We start from the raw sequence: 18,670 nt of genomic DNA, 5'->3' as shown, positions 1-18,670 counted from the left end.
GATTCGACCTGACCTACGGTCTCTTTTTTATGGCAGATCTTAGTGGTTCAGGCCCAATGTCATGTTCGTTTGTCCCTTTTTCCATTTTTTTCCCCTTCCTGCATGTGGGATATAAATACTAGTGACTAGTCTCTTATGAATCAGGAAAACAACAATACTAAAAAGTTTCATTACTCAGAGGGCTCAAAATTGCCTGATGACAAGAACTTGTACTGAATTTAGTGACTTCGGAACCATGGAAATCCATGCAAGCACAGAAATATATAACTTATTCCACAAGACAGCATCCGACATGGAAATGCATCCAAACTAAAAAAAATTAATCCCCAGACAGCACCCCACAAAAGTCAAACTTGCCACTGCTGCTGCTTGTTGCTTAATTCAACGATCAAGTAGTGGCGATCCAACATTTTTATTCATTAGTTAATTACCCTCTCCAGAATCCTCACAGGGAAACCGCCCTTCATCTTGGTGGTCAGGTACGAGATGAACACAGGCTCAACTCCTCCTTCCTGCGTTGCCGGCACCACCCTAAATTGGCGCAACACTCCAGCAACCACCCTCTGCATCTGCAAGAAAGCAAATTCCTTCCCGAGACAAATCCTGGGCCCAGCCTGAAATACAGGATAGTGATATGAATCTTTAGCCACGAATTTCCATTTTCCAGGGGACTGTGCATCCCTCTCCAACCACCTCTCGGGCCGGAAGGATTCCCAATCCGACCCCCACTCGGCCTCCACTCTCCCCATTGCGTAGGGATGGTAGGTAACCCTGGTACCCTTCCTCACCACCGTCCCATCTGGCAAAACATCATCTTTGGCCGCTTCCTTGGTATCCGAAGGAACTGGCGGATACAGTCTCATGGTTTCGCAAAGTGAAGCATGAGTGTAAGTCATGTCTTTCACTTCATCGTACAAAGGAGATTCGGACTTCTCTCTGATCTCTCTCAGAATTCCCTTTTCGACCTCTGGGTGGCTGTAGACTAACCAGAAAAACCATGTCAATGCGGCAGATGTTGTGTCCCGACCAGCTAAGATAAAGCTTATCACGATATCGGTCACAAAAGTTTCATCCGAGTGACCCGAGCTCAAGAATCGGGACAACAGATCGCCTGATTCTAATTCTGAATTTTCTTTGAGTTCTTGCTTCTTTTCTTTGACGATCTCCTGAGCGAATTCCCGAACATGACGGACAGCTGAGCTGAGTTTCTTCTCTGCTCCAATATTCAACGCCCGTTTGATCTTCCAAATTAAAGGAAAAGGCGAACTGAATCTGTCACTGCTAATCCGAGTTGCGTTTTCGAAAGCAACCGCAAACTCGGCCACAGGGAGAGATGGCAACAAATACTGAGGATCATACCCGAAAGCTATTTTGCAGATGTTATCAAATGCAAATCTCTGGAGTATGTCTTGAAAGTCCAGAACAGTTTTATCAGCAGCTGCCGCGGCGAGGATGGGAATGAGGCGTTGAGAGAGCTCGGTGTCTACCACGGTCTCGACATATTTACGGAGGGACTTGGTGTTGAATTCGTGACTGGACATCTGCCTTTGGAACTTCCATTTATCACCATCGGCATTGAAGATGCCATCACCTAGGAAGTCCGAGAGAGTTGCGCGGAAGATGTCCCCCTTCTCATAAACAGAAAAATGGGATTTGAGGATGTGTTGGACGGTGGCGGGGTTGGCAGTGTAGACCTGGCAATAGCCCAGAGGGCGGCGAAGGGTGAATGTCAAGTTGGGGGAGCTTCTCACAATGTCTGACGTCCATTGAATGAGGCGGTCCTTGTTTGCCAAAACTGAAAGGTATGAGCCGATTACTGGATATGATCTGGGGAGCTGCTCAGAGCTGGACTCCTTGCTGCTTCTGAAAGTAAATATGAAGCTGATGAGGAACAGCAAGAACAATGGAAGGAGGCAAAACAGAAGCGATGATGAAATCTCAATGTTCAACATTGTATAGATATGTTGTAACTCTTTAAACCAACTAACGTGGATGATGGTTTGTTTATCTTCGTGTTTATATAGCTGCATTTGTACTCTTTACAGTCCCACGAATCATTGCCAGAATTGTTTAGTTTCACCTGGTTCCATTATTATGCTGGATTTCTTTAGTTTTATATTGGGTAAAGTCTTCACCACTCTCTCCCGGGGTCCCGCCTACGCTGCTTTCAGTGCTTATCCTGCCTGTTTTCGGGTCATTGCATGCGTCTGTGCATATCCAATATGTCATGCAAATTAGCTTCGGTCTCGTATAAAGTAATTTATCCCTTGATCTTGGTGTTTGAGCATTTTAATGATAAACTGTGCATTTTCAAGCTTGATTAAGATTCTTACTATTCTTGTTAGGATGAGAAAGTTATATAGTATTTACTTTGTAAACATGTAAATCATCGGACTAAGGGTGCGTTTGATAAAATTGAAGTTTGAAATTTAAAATCTAAAGTGTGAATCCATTGAATTATTGAAATGTTAAGTATTAAATCTAATACATTTGAGTGCATATCACATTCAGTGATAAGTGAATTGCTTATCACTTAATTTTGGAAGCAAGTTTTGCCTAGAAAATTTAGTACCATTTAATTAATTCATATGTTTAATTTTTAGTTATCAAACGATCTGAATATACTAAGATCTGAATCCATTAAAGTTAAGTGCTAAACTGGATTATCAAACAGGATATAAAACTTGGCGAAAAGATTCAGCCCCGGGAGTACAACAAAATGCCGTTCATCGGCAGTAGATATGGTAAGGCAAATTAATTAAGCAGTCCTATAAGAAATTATCTCAAGCCCTAAATTTTTGGAACAATTTCAGAATCACAACCGTTCAAATTATAACTTCTAATCACTGGAATATTCACCAAATTCCTTGTCGCACGGCAGAAGCATAATCACAAGTAGCATTTTTCTTTTACCCTGAGAAATTAGTCCTTACTATTTTTAGGGAAATTTTTTCATTGTTTAATAATTTACGAATTAAAATTGCCCCAACAATGTATAATGCACACACTAGTAAGAGGGAATACATACTATACGTACAAAACTTGATGTTTAAATTCAAATTAAAATTAATATAAAATTTGAAATTCAAATGTAAGTTGTGATTAACAGTATCACGTATTTAGACTCCTCAGCGTAAACACTATTAGTGCAAGAAAAATTAATCCATTCATCATTTATTAGCAAGAATTAATTAGCAGTGTCGACCGTCCAGATATAATACTCAGCACTAATTAAGACGTTAACAGTCTTGATACTCTCTGTATGATATCCATCCGTTATTGCTGGCGGCTGTAAGAATTGCAAATTAACAAACAGGAGAGTTTGGGAATCTTATTTTAAGCAGTTTGCTCAACTGCTGCTAAGTATGGCCCTCAGCAGCGACAGATCATCAATGATCCAAAAATCTAAGAAACCATAATGATCGAAACTTGAAACATTTGGGATTAAAAATATAAATTCAAGATTTTTTTACTAACACAAATTTGATGTTAACCGTTAGTTATTCTAAATATGTCTAATTAAAGCCACAAACTTTGGAGATTAGAATTGCTTGACCTAAATATTGGAGACTAATTGGGCACACGGGACTAACATTGGGAATCAAGATTACATTTCTCCCAAAGTAATTTATCCTCGAAACTTGAAACATTAGGGATTAAAAATGCAAATTTTTTTACTAAGACGAATTTCATGTTAACTATTAGGTATGATGATTTTTCATTAATTAAGCTAAATCTGCCAAAAAAAAAACACATAAATTTTAGGGACTAGATTTGCCTGACTGAAATATTGGGGACTAATTTGGCACGTAGGCCGAACATTGAGAATCAGAATTACATTTCTCTCCCGAAGTAATTTATCCCTTGAGCTTGGAGTTTTGATAATTTTAGTTGTAAATAGTGCATTGTCAAGGTTGATTAAGTGCGAATCCATGCTCTATGTGTAAAATTTGATGTTTAAATTCTACCTGAAATCATTACAAAACTTGAAGAATCAATTAGTAAAATTTTGATGTTGAAATTCAAACGGGCTTCACACCCTGCATGGTGCATGGCAGACAAATATCCATCCATTAATTTGCTGGCGGCTGAAAAATTATAAAGTAACAAATGGGAAGAGATTGGGGAATCTTTTTATTTTAAGTTAGAATTCAAGCGACAAAAATATTATGGTATTATTTTAAGTAGTAATTTATGCAAAGCCCAAGTGTGGCCGCCACCAGCACAGCCGCCCTTAGCTCAACCACTACTCATGCAAAGTGTCAGGTCCGGAGGGTCGGTTGCCGGAGCATTCGCCGGAATCAGAGAGGGAAATTGGTCGGTGATAGAGGAAGCGAGGAAATAGGGGAAGTTTTAGGAGAAAGGAGTAGGGAGAGAAATATAACAGACTGGAGAGAGAAAGGAAGTAATCCACTTGATATTAATTTCGTTGCCCATTCTGTTACAACCCTGAGGGTTTTATACAAAAATATCTCCAACTATCCAATTAAAGCTAACCGACATTTATTAATAACACGACACAGTTTTGGTGCTTCCATAATATCATTTCCTGACAATCTCGCCCTCTTAAGACTGAAGCTTGTCCTCAAGCTTGGAAACCCGGAAACTGCTTGTCAATGAACGCCTTATCCTCCCAAGAAGATTCAGACTCCGGCAGGTGGCTCCACTTCACCAAGTACTGAATGACCGGCCGCGAGTTCCTCATGGTGGCTCTCCTCCTAAGGACTTTCTCAGGCTGCAGCAAGCATTGGTCAGCTGAGTTTAGGATTGGTAAGAGAGGCTCAATGGCTTGAGTGTTTCCTATCTTTTTCTTCAACAGTGATACATGAAAAACGGGGTGAATGCGGGCTGCCTCTGGTAGCGACAGTTTGTATGCGACGGCCCCAACCTTGGCCGCAATCTGAAAGGGTCCATAATACTTAGCAGCGAGCTTCAAACTACTACGAATGGCCACTGTCTGCTGTCGATATGGTTGCAACTTGAGAAATACCCAATCCCCAACCTGCAGAGTCCTTTCCGTCCTGTGCTTGTCTGCGAAAAACTTCATGCGATTTTGAGCTTTTGCCAAGTTCTCCTTGATGAGGGACAGTGCTTGAAGTCTATCCTGCAACATGTTGGCTGCCGCGGGTATGATGCTGTCGTGAAATGGCCCCAAGGGTATGTGGTTGGGCTTATACCCGTATAATGCCTCGAAGGGTGTGACCTGCAAACTGGTATGGAAGTTGGTATTGTACCAGAGTTCCGCGGTTGGTAGCCAACTACTCCAGTGAGTGGGGTGGTCACTGCACATGCATCTAAGGTAGGTCTCCAAACATTGATTCACCCTCTCACTTTGCCCATCCGATTGGGGGTGATAGGAAGAGCTATAGTGCAAGCTGATCCCCATCATTTGAAACAACTCCTGCCAAAATCTGCTAATGAAGATCTTGTCTCTGTCAGAGATGATGGACTCAGGCAGGCCATGTAACTTGTATATATTGTCGAGGAAAGCTCGGGCTATCTGCTGAGCGGTATACGGATGTGTGAGTTTGACAAAGTGACTGAACTTGGTTAGTCGATCTACCACTACCAAAATGGTGTCATAGCCTTTGGAGGAGGGTAACTGCTCAATGAAGTCCATGGAGATATGTGACCAGGCCTGCTGGGGTATAGGGATAGGCTGTAATAGTCCCGGGTAAGGAAGGTTTTCGTGTTTATTGCGCTGACAAATGTCACAAGACTGTACAAACTGAGTGACATCCCTCCGTACTCCAGGCCAGTAGAACAGAGCTTGTACTCTCTGTAAGCACCCTCTTTGGCCCGAATGACCTCCCACTGCAGAGTCGTGCAGTGCTTTAATCAATTTGTTCCTGATATCATTGGCAGATCCCACGTACAACTTCCCTCTGTACTTAAGCAACCCCTGGTCTAATTGGTAATCAGGGTCATTTGTGGGGTCTAGAAGTAGTTGAGCTAGCTTCTGCTGTGCCGTTGGATCACCTTCATAGCTATCAACTAACTCCTGCATCCAAGCTGGCTGCACGGCAGAGATGGCACTCAGGTGATGTGTTGGGCTATGGGTGTTTCCTTCTCCCTCCATTCTTTTTCGGGATAGAGCATCCGCTGCCCCATTTTCGGAGCCTTTCTTGTACTGGATTTCATAATCGAGTCCAAGTAGTTTGGTGAGCCACTTGTGTTGCAAGGGGTGGGTGAGCCTCTGTTCCAGCAAGTGCTTGAGAGCCTGGTGATCGGTCTTGACGACAAAATGATGCCCCACGAGATAATGTTTCCATTTGGTGATTGCTAGCACTAAGGCGTACAGTTCTTTTTCGTATACAGAGAGTCCCAAATTCTGAGGGGATAAAGCCTTGCTAAGAAAGGCTATCGGATGCCCCCGCTGCATTAGGACTGCGCCAATGCCCACCCCACAAGCATCCGTTTCTATCTCAAAGGGAAGCTCGAAATCGGGCATGCTTAGGACTGGCGCAGTGATCATGGCACTCTTAAGGTCTTCAAAGGCTAACTGAGCCTTAAGGTCCCACGCAAAACCATCTTTCTTCAACAACTGAGTCAAAGGCTTACAAATCAACCCATAACCATGGATAAATCTTCTGTAGTATCCGGTCAAGCCCAAAAAACCCCTCAATTCCTTGACTGTTTTGGGTGTAGGCCAATCCCGGATGCAATCCACCTTGGCTGAATCCATACTCACACCGACATCAGAGATCACATGTCCCAGATATTCTATAGATGTCTGCGCAAATGAGCACTTAGACCTCTTACAATAGAGTTTGTTTGTAGCCAGTATCTCAAGGACAGCTTGTAGGTGCTGGACGTGAGTTTCCAAGGTGGGACTGTAGATCAGGATGTCGTCGAAGAAGACGAGTACAAATTTCCTCAGGAAAGGCTGAAATATCCTATTCATTAATGACTGGAACGTGGCCGGAGCGTTAGTGAGCCCAAATGGCATCACCAGGAACTCAAAATGCCCATGATGTGTTTGAAAAGCAGTCTTGTGCGTATCTACTGCCTTCACTCTCAACTGATGGTAGCCGGCTCTGAGATCCAGCTTAGACATGTACTTGGTGCCATGTAGCTCGTCCAGCAACTCATCGATGTTAGGAATAGGAAATCTATCCTTAACAGTCATGTCATTCAACCTCCTATAATCGATGCACAGCCTCCAGGAATTATCTTTCTTTTTTACTAACAACACTGGTGAAGCGAAGGGACTTGTGCTGTGTGCAATGATCCCATTGGTGAACATTTCAGCCACTTGTTTTTCTATCTCCGTTTTGTGGGAGTGAGGATACCTGTACGGTTTGAGTTTAAAGGGCTCAGCCCCTGGCTTAAGGTTAATCTGATGGTCAAGCTCCCTCTCTGGAGGTAATCCTGTGGGAGTAGCAAACACCATGGAGTACTGTTGCAGGACTTCCTCTACCACTTCTGGAATAATCTCCTTCTGATCTCCCTTGGACTCCACGTGCAAGGAGGCACATTCCCTGCGTTTTGCCTCTATGAATGGTCTGAGGTCCTTACCCCGAACTAACTCCATTGCAGGTTGATTAATGAGACCTTGCAGATGGAGTAACTGCCCTTGGTTGCTAAGGGCAATGCTGAGGGTGTGAAAATCAAAAGTAATTGGGCTAAATTGATACATCCAGTCCACCCCCAAGATAATGTCCCATCCTCCAAGCTCCATCACCTTCAAGTCGAACTGGAACTGATTTTCCTGTATGATCCATGTCACCCTGGGACAGATTGCCCCACTCGTGATGTCTGTACCATCGGCCAGGGTCACAATGAAAGGGTTCACTGCCTGATAAGGTAGATGCAATAGACTGGCCATCTTATGGTTTATAAAGCTATCGGAACTTCCGGTGTCCACTAGGATCTTAACTGGCAGGCCCCCTAAGTTCCCCAACAGCATGATGGATTTCCTCTTGATAGCACTCGACAGGGCATTCAGGGACACTTCCGCAAGCTCTCCCACCCTGCCTGTATACTCATCTTGTTCCCCCACTGCGTCTTCAAATGCAGCCTCTTCCTCTTCCTCTGTACTGATACAGTTCAGGTTACCAGGTTTGCATTGGTGCCCCACCCCAAACTTCTCCCCACACCTATAGCATAAACCATGTTTGCGCCTATACTGTAGTTCCTCGGCTGATATTTTCCCAATCTCTCTGTGTACTTGATCAGTATTCCTGGTGTTGGGAACAATCGCAGGTAACCTATATGAATTGGCCTGGTTTTGGCTACTTGCCTGGTTCTTAAACATCCCAAATTTAGGTGCTACTGCAAGTCTAGCCTGGGATTTGAACTGCTTGGACTGAGTCTCCAGGGCGTTTTCTTGTAATTCGGCTATCTCAAATGCTTTTGGTAGGGTGTGAGGTTTGAACATTTTTACCATGGTCTTGATTTCATCCTTCAACCCACTTATAAAACTGGAAACAAAATAAGACTCGTCTAGTTTGGGGTTTCGGATTAGCATAAGTGTTTTCAACTCCTCAAACTTTTCCTCATATTCTTCAACTGTCCCTTTTTGCTGCAATTTATTGAATTCTTCGACTATATCCAGTGAACCTTTGCCTGAAAATCTTTCACACAACAATTCGCTAAATTCTTCCCAAGACAATTCCGGTTTAGCTAGTTTCACGCCCTGAAACCAGTTATCAACTTTTCCTTCCAAGAACATTTCAACCAAGTCTACTTTCTGGTTAGGTGGTACTTGGTAATTCAAGAAATGCTTCTGGCACTTCCTCAGCCATTCGCGAGGGTTACCTGATGAGAAAGCCGTTAGTTCCATTCGCGGCACTGCCGGAGTGAGCGCCCTTCCTCTGGTCTCCTGCTGGTGGCTAGCTGGTTTGCTCGGAGAAAATAGCTTCAAATGCGGCGGGGGAGTTGGGAGAAGAGGTTCCGATGTTGCCCCCTCGCCATCCAGGAGGCCTTTTTCCTTCGACATTGCCCGCAGGAGTAGATTGAGCTTCTGCTCCAACTGGTTGAACTTCTGGTCCAAGGTCCCCACCATTGTCTCCAATTTGGCGTTATTGTGCTCTAACTCGTCATGGAGCTTCCGGTGTAACTCGTCGCGTTCGGCCGTCCGGGAGGCAGCCATTTTCTCTGCCATCTCCTGCAGCCTGTCGTCTTGCTTCCTAATCTGCTCCTCCAATGCTCGATATCTGGTGTTTTCGGCCATGGTAGTCCCCAAGCAGCCAAGGATCGGCTGCTCTGATACCAAATGTCAGGTCCGGAGGGTCGGTTGCCGGAGCATTCGCCGGAATCAGAGAGGGAAATTGGTCGGTGATAGAGGAAGCGAGGAAATAGGGGAAGTTTTAGGAGAAAGGAGTAGGGAGAGAAATATAACAGACTGGAGAGAGAAAGGAAGTAATCCACTTGATATTAATTTCGTTGCCCATTCTGTTACAACCCTGAGGGTTTTATACAAAAATATCTCCAACTATCCAATTAAAGCTAACCGACATTTATTAATAACACGACACAGTTTTGGTGCTTCCATAATATCATTTCCTGACACAAAGTATGGCCGTAAGTCAGCAGCGATACGTCATCAATGATCAGCCCTTTCAGCCAATCAGCCACTCTTGCATTTATCTGCTTACGCACTACTACAATTTTATATATGTCGCAAGTTGTAAAACATCCTCCGTCTCCGTCGCATTATTTAGTCATATTTGGAGAATCTAACATTTTAACAATAGTGATTTGATCGTGATATTTGTACTTTTTTTAAAATTTTATTCTTATGTATTCAAAAATTAAATTTAAATGATAACATACATATAATTAGAAAAAAGGATTATATTGAAAACAGAGACTAAAAAGATGTTTTAACTTTTTTAATATGATAAATATTTTGCGACATTTCAAAATAAAAAATATGACATTTTTAATAGGACAGAGATGGAGTATATAGCAGCAGCCACGGATTTAAGGGGGGGCTGGTGGGGGCTTAAGCCCCCCCCAAGATTTGGACGGTAAGGATAAGATTAAATTTGTCAAAACAATTTTTCTGAGTCCGTTGTTTCCTTTGTCAATTAATTTCTTACCCTCGTGACTGCCTGTAGTCAAGAGTAAACATTTTGGTTTAGAGTAGGCCAAAATTTTTTTTTTTTGGGTTAGAAGGAAGAGTAGACCAAAGTTCAAATAGAAAAGTCAATTGTTGCTGGTGTCCATGGCCCATGGATTTGACTGACGTTGGGAAAATGGACAGAAGGCCCATCGAAGCGTGCAATTCTTCAGCTCAGCTCAGCTGGTGTCAATTGTTGCTGCCTCAAGAAGTCACGAGTGGTGCCGTTGGAATTAAACAAACATTTATTCTCTTCACAAAAGTGCTGCTACGAATGTTGCCCCGGTTTGGCAAGTGAGTTTTTTGGATCTTTGTCTAAAACTTTACTGTATCTTACTATAGAAGTTTTTTTAAAAAATTTTGAAGTGCGTAAATTTTTGAATATTTTGAAGTGTGTAGTTTAAAAATTTTGAGAAATTTTTGAGATTACTATAATTAAAGTTTTTAAAAAATTTGTAGCAAATAAACTTGGCAAAGCTCTGAAGCTGCCCCAAAGTAACTGCTGCTGGGAATCCTAATCCATTATATTACGGTGGTAGGTAAGAGCAGAGGTCCATCTTCCGACTGTGCTTTTTTTTTTTTTTTTTTTTCCTGCAATCCCATCGAGAAGGATATTTTTGCAACAATTGAAAATGAGCAAATATTGCAGCGTTTTCAACGGATGAAGACTCGCAGAATGCAATTGCCTCCTCTTCGTTATTCGAGTGCAACAACTACCAATACTTATTTTTGGGTATGTATAATTATATGTTTTTATTATTTTTATAATTATTGATTCTAAATTTTACTTATTAAATATATTTATTTCGTCACAAAAAAAATTTTTTAATACACTTCAGCCCCCTCAAAAATAAATTTCTGGCTCCGTCCCTGTATAGCAGTACTAAGCACCAAATCATGAGGAGGAGCTTTCATATATGCCTTTGAGCAGACTCCAATAATATATCTACATTTACACACACACACACACATGCACGCATAGTTGTCAAAATCGCGATCCGGATCGTAGGATCGTACGATCCTACGATCCGGATAACCAAAATCGATCCGAATCGTATGCAGAATCGCAAATCATATTAATTTTTTGCAGGATCGCATAGAATCGTAGCAGGATCGTGCAGGATCGTGTAGGATCGTAGGATCGTACGATCCTACAATTTTTTTGTAAATTTGTGAAATACGAAGCTCCATTTTGCAAATAAATGAAAATATTTGTGGTATATTTGTAATTTATCAAAGAATTGCAACCTTTAATTGCAATTAAGAACTTTTGGTAGGATCTTACGATTCTACGATCCGATCCTACGATCCGATCCTGTGAAACTAAAATCGATCCTACGTAGGATCCCGATTTTACAAACCTTGCATGCACGTATGCACAGAGCTTGAATGCACTACTAGCTAGCATCATAGTATTATTAAGGTAAATTACATATAATCTTTTTGTGGTTTCATCAATTGCTATATGACCTCCTTAATGTTTCAAAATATTCACTTCACCCCTTACGGTTTTGTATAAAGTGAAATTTGACGGAAAATAGCTTATGTAATGTCATTAATTGAAGTACCAATAGTGTCCTTACTTAAATGCAAAAATCACATGGGGTAAAATAAATATTTATACAAATTATAAGGGAATTATGTGGATATTAAAATTTTATCACAAGCACTTTTAAAGTGTATCTGGTATAAACTACGTAACTGATTGCGCAATGTCTATTTTCCACTTTACATAAAATTATAGGGGGTTATGATATTATTTTAAAACTTTTAGGGGATCATCTAGCATTCGATAAAACTACATGGAGGTAAATAGTAATTTTTTTCTTTCAACGAAAAAATCAAAATTAAATCACTAATCCTTAATTCCAGGTAAACCTCAAAAGCCGGCAACTCTTGAGGCCACCCAGGGAACTAATAATCTAACCCCAAACCCCCCCAATGATCGATGTGAAATTTTTGGAAATGCCAGTAAAGCCACTGTCCATACTTTACCCTATTATTAATCAATCTCTCTCTACCCTTCCTTTCTGTCCTCGCCAGAACGGAATATAGACCAAATCAAATCAAGGGCACAAAGCAAACAAACATTTCATGCGCAGAGGGAAAGTAACAGTTGGGGCTTCTCAGAATTGAATGGAGAAACCATCCAGCAGAGTGTGTTCGAATCAGCCCCACTTCAAAACAAACATTTGGAAACCGCACTTGATCAGGACTTTTCCGCATTTACATATTGCCCGATTTTTTTGGGAGGCAACTAAAACCATATACACAGTTGAAAAAAAAAATTAAGATCAAATATTTCCAAATTCTTTTTACGTAGGTCCCAATTACAAAATTGTCTAAGATCAAAGACTTGATTGGCTAATGCTACCTTAGACAAGTTAATTCGTAGAGGATTTTGTGACGCCTGTTATTGACTTTGTGTGCTGTGATTCAAAAAATAATAATAATAAAATCATCTATAAACCATATCCAACCAAAATAGCCTCGACGCTTTTGTGAGCATAGTATGGACCTCACAATACAACATGCAATCCAAAGCTAAAATTTAGGGATAATTTCAGAAACCTCCCCCGAGATTTCGTGAATTATCACTTAACTTTCTTGAGGTTTTCAAAATCTCATTTAGCGCCCCTCGAATTGACATTTGGGTAACACTGTCAACCCTTCTAACCAAAAGTAATACTAGAAAATTCATGTTTGAGGAGAGAGAGTAGTTTAGTGCCCTTAATACCCTTAAGGCTATAAAAAATGAACATTTTACAAACCAAGAAAAAAAAGTACTAAATTGGAACCATCTTAAAAGTGAGGGGATGAAAGTTGATAAGGATATTACAGCGAATAATCACTTCTATAGCAAAGAAAAATAGTAAAAGCAAATAGTACTATTTTTAAACCATTTTTACAAATAGAACCCTTCATAGTGTCGAAGGCAATTAGCATATAAAAATCATACATTTGAGCAAAGAAACTGAATAATAGATGAAATTCAACATCAATATCATACAGAGAATTACTCAAAATAAACCGACTTTTTTTATAAGTGTGAAATATGAAAATATTATTATAAAAAATAAAAAGTCAAAATTTGAAAAATCATGGTTCGAAACTTCAATTACTTCATTTCTCTAGCGCTCTACATGATAAGGAACAAATAAACAAATAAATAAATATAGTTGTGAAACACAAAAAAAAAAAAAAAAAAAACCTACATCTATCCTTCTCTAAATGCATTGAATATTACATTGATTAAATTATATATTTCATTGATACTTGCAATTCAATTATATATATATATATATATATACATATGAATGTGTGTATATATAGACATTGTTAAAGAAAAGCAAGAAATTTAGAGAAAAAAAGTTTAGAAAATTTAAATACAAGGGTATTATTGATAATTTTTCACCTTTGATATTGGCATATGGTCCCACTTAAAGCTGCAAATGAATCGACTTGCGGGATGGTCCCACTTAAAGTTGCAAATGAATCGACTCGCCCGCAAATCTATCGACTCCGAGCTCAACTCGAATTCAGTTAACATCGAGCTTGAGTCAAGCTCGAACTGACCAAGTTGAATTTGAATTCAAATTCGAGCTCAACGATATTCAACTCGTTAACTCGCTAGCCGATTCAATTATATATATATATATATAGGTTTATTTTTTATTTTAATAGTAAAATTACATATATATCCCTAATATTTTATTATTTATTAAAAAATTATTATTTTATTTATTTTTTAAATAAAATAATTATTTTTTTTATTTTTTTAAATTAGGACTCGAACTCGAGTTTTATATTTTGCACTCCTAGTCCCACTATCACTTCAAGAGTGCTAAATGAGATTTTGAAAAGTTCAAGGGAGCTAGGTGATATTTCATGAAACCTCAGGGGAGGTTTCTGAGATTATCCCTAAAATTTAACTCGACATGAGATGAAATTCGATGAAAGTTGAAAGTTGAAAGTTGAAAGTTGAAAGTTGCTATTGCTCAGCTGCCTCCTGTTTCAGGCTTTCAGCTGGCCATGGACTGCGACAACCATGAGCATTCCACCGCCCTCAAAAGACAGGTTTGACATCTATCTGTCTGGTTTCGAGTCATTATTCTTCTTGTCTTATACAATACAACCCTTTTGTCTGATACAATTAAGGAGCTGAGTAGCATGGCTGAATGCATTATTTTTTGTTCTTTTCATTGGTCGGTAGGCACCAAAATTAAGTACCCAAATGCAATCCTAGTTGATCAAAAAGCTCTTGTAGATAATTACAGACTCTATTCTGATTTGGGTGTAAAGTTTTAATCCTTTCTTTCTCAGTTTCCCCAATGCATATGGCCTTTTCTAAATCACCATCTAGATTATGACAATCTGTGAAGTTGAGATTCTGCATGTTAACTAAAGTTTCGATCTTTAATCTTCTAATATTGTTGTTGTATTATTCGGTGCATGTGAAAAAACACGATTCAGTGGCGTATGAAATAAATAGTTTGCCAGATGATATCCTGATTGCCATTCTGTCCTGTTTGAATATCAAGGAAGCAGTAGGGACCAGCATCCTTTTCCCGTAGGTGGAGATATTTATGGTGCTTTATATCTGGAACTCTTGAATTTGATCTTGACTACTGGAATGCCGAACGTACGGCTTGTTAAGATAAAAGCCGTAGATCAATTTATTGTGCACTGTCGTAGAATGGGTCATGATAGCAATCCTCCTTCCCGTATGTGTAATTGGTTTCGTTTTGCAATGCGAAAGGATGTTAAAGTTTTTGCATAGAAGGCTTCTTTACAAGATTTCCCGAACCTGGACAAGTTTTTGTCGGCTGCAAGCGCAGTGAAGAAGCCCATGGATGTTGGTGTTTTTGCCCCATCAACATCCTTCGCATTGTCGGAAGTTGATATTGAGAGAATGAGATGGTCGAGTATCTTTTATCTAAATGTCCATGTCTTGAACATCTATCAATAGATTATGTCCCTTCTGTAAAGGACTTGAATATTGTTGGTGGTCCATCTCTGAATTATCTGGACATATCCTATTGTTCAGGATTGAAAAGGTTGAGGGTTTCTGCTACAAATCTTCAGTGCTTTGTGCATGGCCACTCATGGAGGAAAAAGCCGGTAGTTCTACACTTTCAGGATGTTCCCCTCTTATCGGAGGTTAAGTTGACAAGACAACAGTGCAGAATTTTCCTTTACTAGCCTCACAGATATTCAAGCTGTTTGAATAGATTGGAGAAACTTCACTTGTGGGTGCCAAATGGGGTTAGAATTAAATAACCTTCGAGCTATCCATTTTCTGTTGTTTATGAGGTTTATCAATATTGAGAATTGTCGTTAACCACTCAATTTTTCATCTTTTTTTTTTTAAGGTAGCTTCTGGAGCAAGTGATTTTGCTCGTGCTTCTTTTGGATTCCTTGGTTGCAATGTCTCAAGCAAATGGAATTGGTGCTTCACACTACTCTTGGTAGAAGTCTTCTGTTCTTTGTCTTGTTCATTGCAGAATGCCCTTTCTTGTTGGAACTCGTTGTTCGGGTAACTAGTTATTTTAAAAGCAGGATACTTTGCCTTGGAACAACCGTGGAAAACTTGCACTGGGAATTTGAATTGACTTGTACATTTTTTTAGTTGCTTTTCCCCCCCAATCGTGCGAGACTGTGGCGTTCTCATAAAGTACTTTTGTCTTCCTAGCTAATGCGCTGATATTAAAAAAATGGTGAGCACCATCACATTCTATGGTACTCTAACCAATTATACCAAGTCAGGATCAAGGAAAAATGCAACTGTTGTGAATGGAAATGTAGAGACCCATAGGCAAGTTGATGCCGCAGCTCATGTAAATGACATTGCTTATACTGACTTCAACATTTATGATGGAGAATAGATACCTATCAATGAAGAGTTAGATTCCATAAACACAAGGGAGTTGAATGGCAACTGTTATTCCTTAGATGAAAATACTTTAGGGAAGAAGCCATTATATGTAAGATTCAGACCAGAAATTAACATAAAAGATCCAAAAATTTTTGTGGGGCTATTTTTTAACACGAAGAAATTGTTCAAGACAGCAGTCGAACATTATTCTGTGGAGTGGGGCAAGGAGTATAAGTGGATTAAGGATGAGAAGAAAAAGATCAGAGCAAATTGCAAGAATGAAAAATTGCGAATGGTTCACTTATGCTGCAAAGGAGCTAAACTGTGAAGCTTTTGCAATCGGGACCATGGGGCTAGAACATGCTTGTGGTAAGACTTTCTATCACAAACATGCCAACTCAGAATTCTTGGCTAGATATTACATGGAGTTTTGAGATTGAATAGGAAGGTTACATGGTCTGCATTCAAGGATAAAGTACATCAGGTGCTAAATGTACATATTACCAAGGAACATGGGTACTAGAAATTCGGGAAAGCCAAAATTTTGATCCAAGACAACTATAAGCAGCAATCCACAAAACTGTAGAACTACTGTGATGAATTATTGAGATCAAATCCAAGTTCTACTATTCATATGGAGGCAGAGGTTGATGAGGTAAGTGGAAAGGAAGGATTCCAAAGGCTTTATATTTGCTTTGTGGCCTTGAAAAAAAAGCTTCAAGACTAGTACTTGGTATTGATGGTTGCTACCTGGAAGTGGCTCATTGAATTTTTGAAATACGACCTCAGCATCCATGAACAAAATAGATGGACATTTATTATTGACAGGCAAAGGGTAGTTCATGTCTTTCTTTAATCATCACTACTATTCACAGGTCTTTGAATAATTTTTTCTGTATTGTGTGATTGGGATTGGGTTCAACAATTCATGATATTCTGCCAGGCGTGGAGCACAGGCATTATGTTAGACACCTCCACAACAACTTCAACAAACTTCATCCAAGTGAGACATTAAGAGGCATGTTCTAGGCTTGTGCCAGATCTACATATATGAATAAATTTGAGGGTGAAATGGAGGCATTGAGGAAGTATGATGAAAATGCTCACAAATGGCAGTTAGACAATACATCCCCGTGTCACTGGTCAAGGTCACATTTCAGGACGTCATCCAAATGTGACATTCTCCTTAATAACTTGTGTGAAAGTTTCAATTATGTCATATTGGAGGCAAGAGAAAAGTCCATCTTTGGTATGCTCAAGAACAGTAGTATATACCTGATGGAAAGGCAAAGGACAAAGAGAGCATGGATGAGGAAAAGAAATGATGATATTTGTCCAAAAATTCTAAAAGAACTTGAAAAGGCAAAAGATGATGCAAGGGCAAATATTGCAAGATGATCTGATGATGATAAGTTTGAGGTTACACATATGTATGGAGGCACCTTTGTTGTAGATCTAAAAAAATAGACATGCACTTGTAGGAGGTGGGAACTCACTGGTATAACCTGTTCACATGCTTTATGCTGTATTTCTTTAGCTAAAGATGAGCAGAGAAATTTGTACATCCATGTTACACTCTGTGGTATGGTATTCGAACTAATCCACGGATACCTGATTTGAATCTGTTTTACTCTATGAGTATGAACTCACAATGTCTACTTTGGCCTTTTTAATATTTAAAGCAAGCAAAGCAATCATTGGTGACATTTTCTTTGGTAACCACATATAAACTTGTACGATGGGAAACGAAGGAATCTGGTCGCCTCACACTTAATACGGATGGATGTTCTAAAGGTAATCCAGGAGTGGGTGGAGGCGGTGGAGTTCTTCGGGATTCAAATGGCCTACCTTTGATTGGTTTCTCGGCATATTTTGGGGAAACAACATGTCTCCATGCAGAAGCTCGTGCCCTCCTTATTGGTCTTCAAATCAGTGCACATAGGGGTTATTTGAATCTCTATGTGCAATCTGATTCGTTGATATTAATTGGAATTCTCCAGCATCGCATTCATTGTCCTTGGCACATTAGACGGGTTATTAGGCAGATTTGGCACATCATGGAAGACCCAGATCGATTTTCCCATTGCTACAGGGAATCAAACACAGTGGCTGATGTGTCGTCGAACGAGGGCGTATCTCATCCACAGCAGCAACTCAGGATATATGACACATTTAATACATTTCCACCTATGGCTCGTGGAGCAATTCGTCTGGATAAGCTAGGAATGCCTTCAATTCGAAAAATTAGGCTTGTGTAATAGTTTGTTTTCTTTTATCTAAATAAAAAAAGAAGGTCTTTTACTTAAAAAATAAAAAATAAAAAAAACCACATAGGGTTTGTCAGTTGTTCTCCATGTTTTATGACCACAGTTTTTGTTTAATTTTGAGTTTCAGAGTTTTTTTTGTTCTAAGCGAATTGCATTGCGTATTCTCACTTTTGATTGGTCTGACATCTCATATTTTCTTATTTGTGATAGATCATCTATGAAAGGGCCGTATCTGAACACGTACTGAATCTCATAGCTTACATATCTAGAATGACAAAAGCACGTAATATTGTTGTTTAGCTTTAACTTCCTCTACAATCATAATGCCTCTCTCTCAGGAACTACTCATTGCTTCATGTAATACGGTGATCAAACACGTTTGGGCATACGTTACAGCTCATCATCGATATCTTAAAGTGGTGAAATTGATCAATTATGCTTGTTGTAAGGCTGCCACAAATT

General features: G+C 39.8%; 1 protein-coding gene and 1 long non-coding RNA gene across 4 annotated transcripts; one reads left to right on the top strand and one right to left on the bottom strand.

Annotated features, from left to right (window-relative positions):
• Window positions 1-167: 167 nt before the first annotated feature.
• LOC140007398 (cytochrome P450 94A2-like) lies at window positions 168-1,968 on the bottom strand. Its single transcript, XM_072050163.1, has one exon. The coding sequence runs from the start codon at window positions 1,950-1,952 to the stop codon at window positions 420-422; it is 1,533 nt and encodes a 510-aa protein (XP_071906264.1). The 5' UTR covers window positions 1,953-1,968; the 3' UTR covers window positions 168-419.
• A 12,078-nt stretch (window positions 1,969-14,046) lies between these two features.
• LOC140007605 (uncharacterized) lies at window positions 14,047-17,503 on the top strand. 3 transcript variants are annotated; one of them, XR_011814889.1, is made up of 3 exons: window positions 14,047-14,143; window positions 15,114-15,331; window positions 15,443-17,503. It is a non-coding gene; the product is annotated as an uncharacterized lncRNA (long non-coding RNA). The 3 variants fall into 3 exon arrangements; XR_011814888.1 differs by having other exon boundaries at window positions 15,439-17,503; XR_011814890.1 differs by having other exon boundaries at window positions 14,058-14,143; window positions 14,540-15,331; window positions 15,439-17,503.
• The last annotated feature ends 1,167 nt before the right edge of the window (window positions 17,504-18,670 follow it).

This window comes from Coffea arabica, chromosome 5c, assembly GCF_036785885.1.
Source record: "Coffea arabica cultivar ET-39 chromosome 5c, Coffea Arabica ET-39 HiFi, whole genome shotgun sequence".
NCBI lineage: Eukaryota > Viridiplantae > Streptophyta > Magnoliopsida > Gentianales > Rubiaceae > Coffea > Coffea arabica.
The sequence above is the reverse complement of the archived record's forward strand: the minus strand, read 5'-3'. Positions and strand labels throughout refer to the sequence as shown.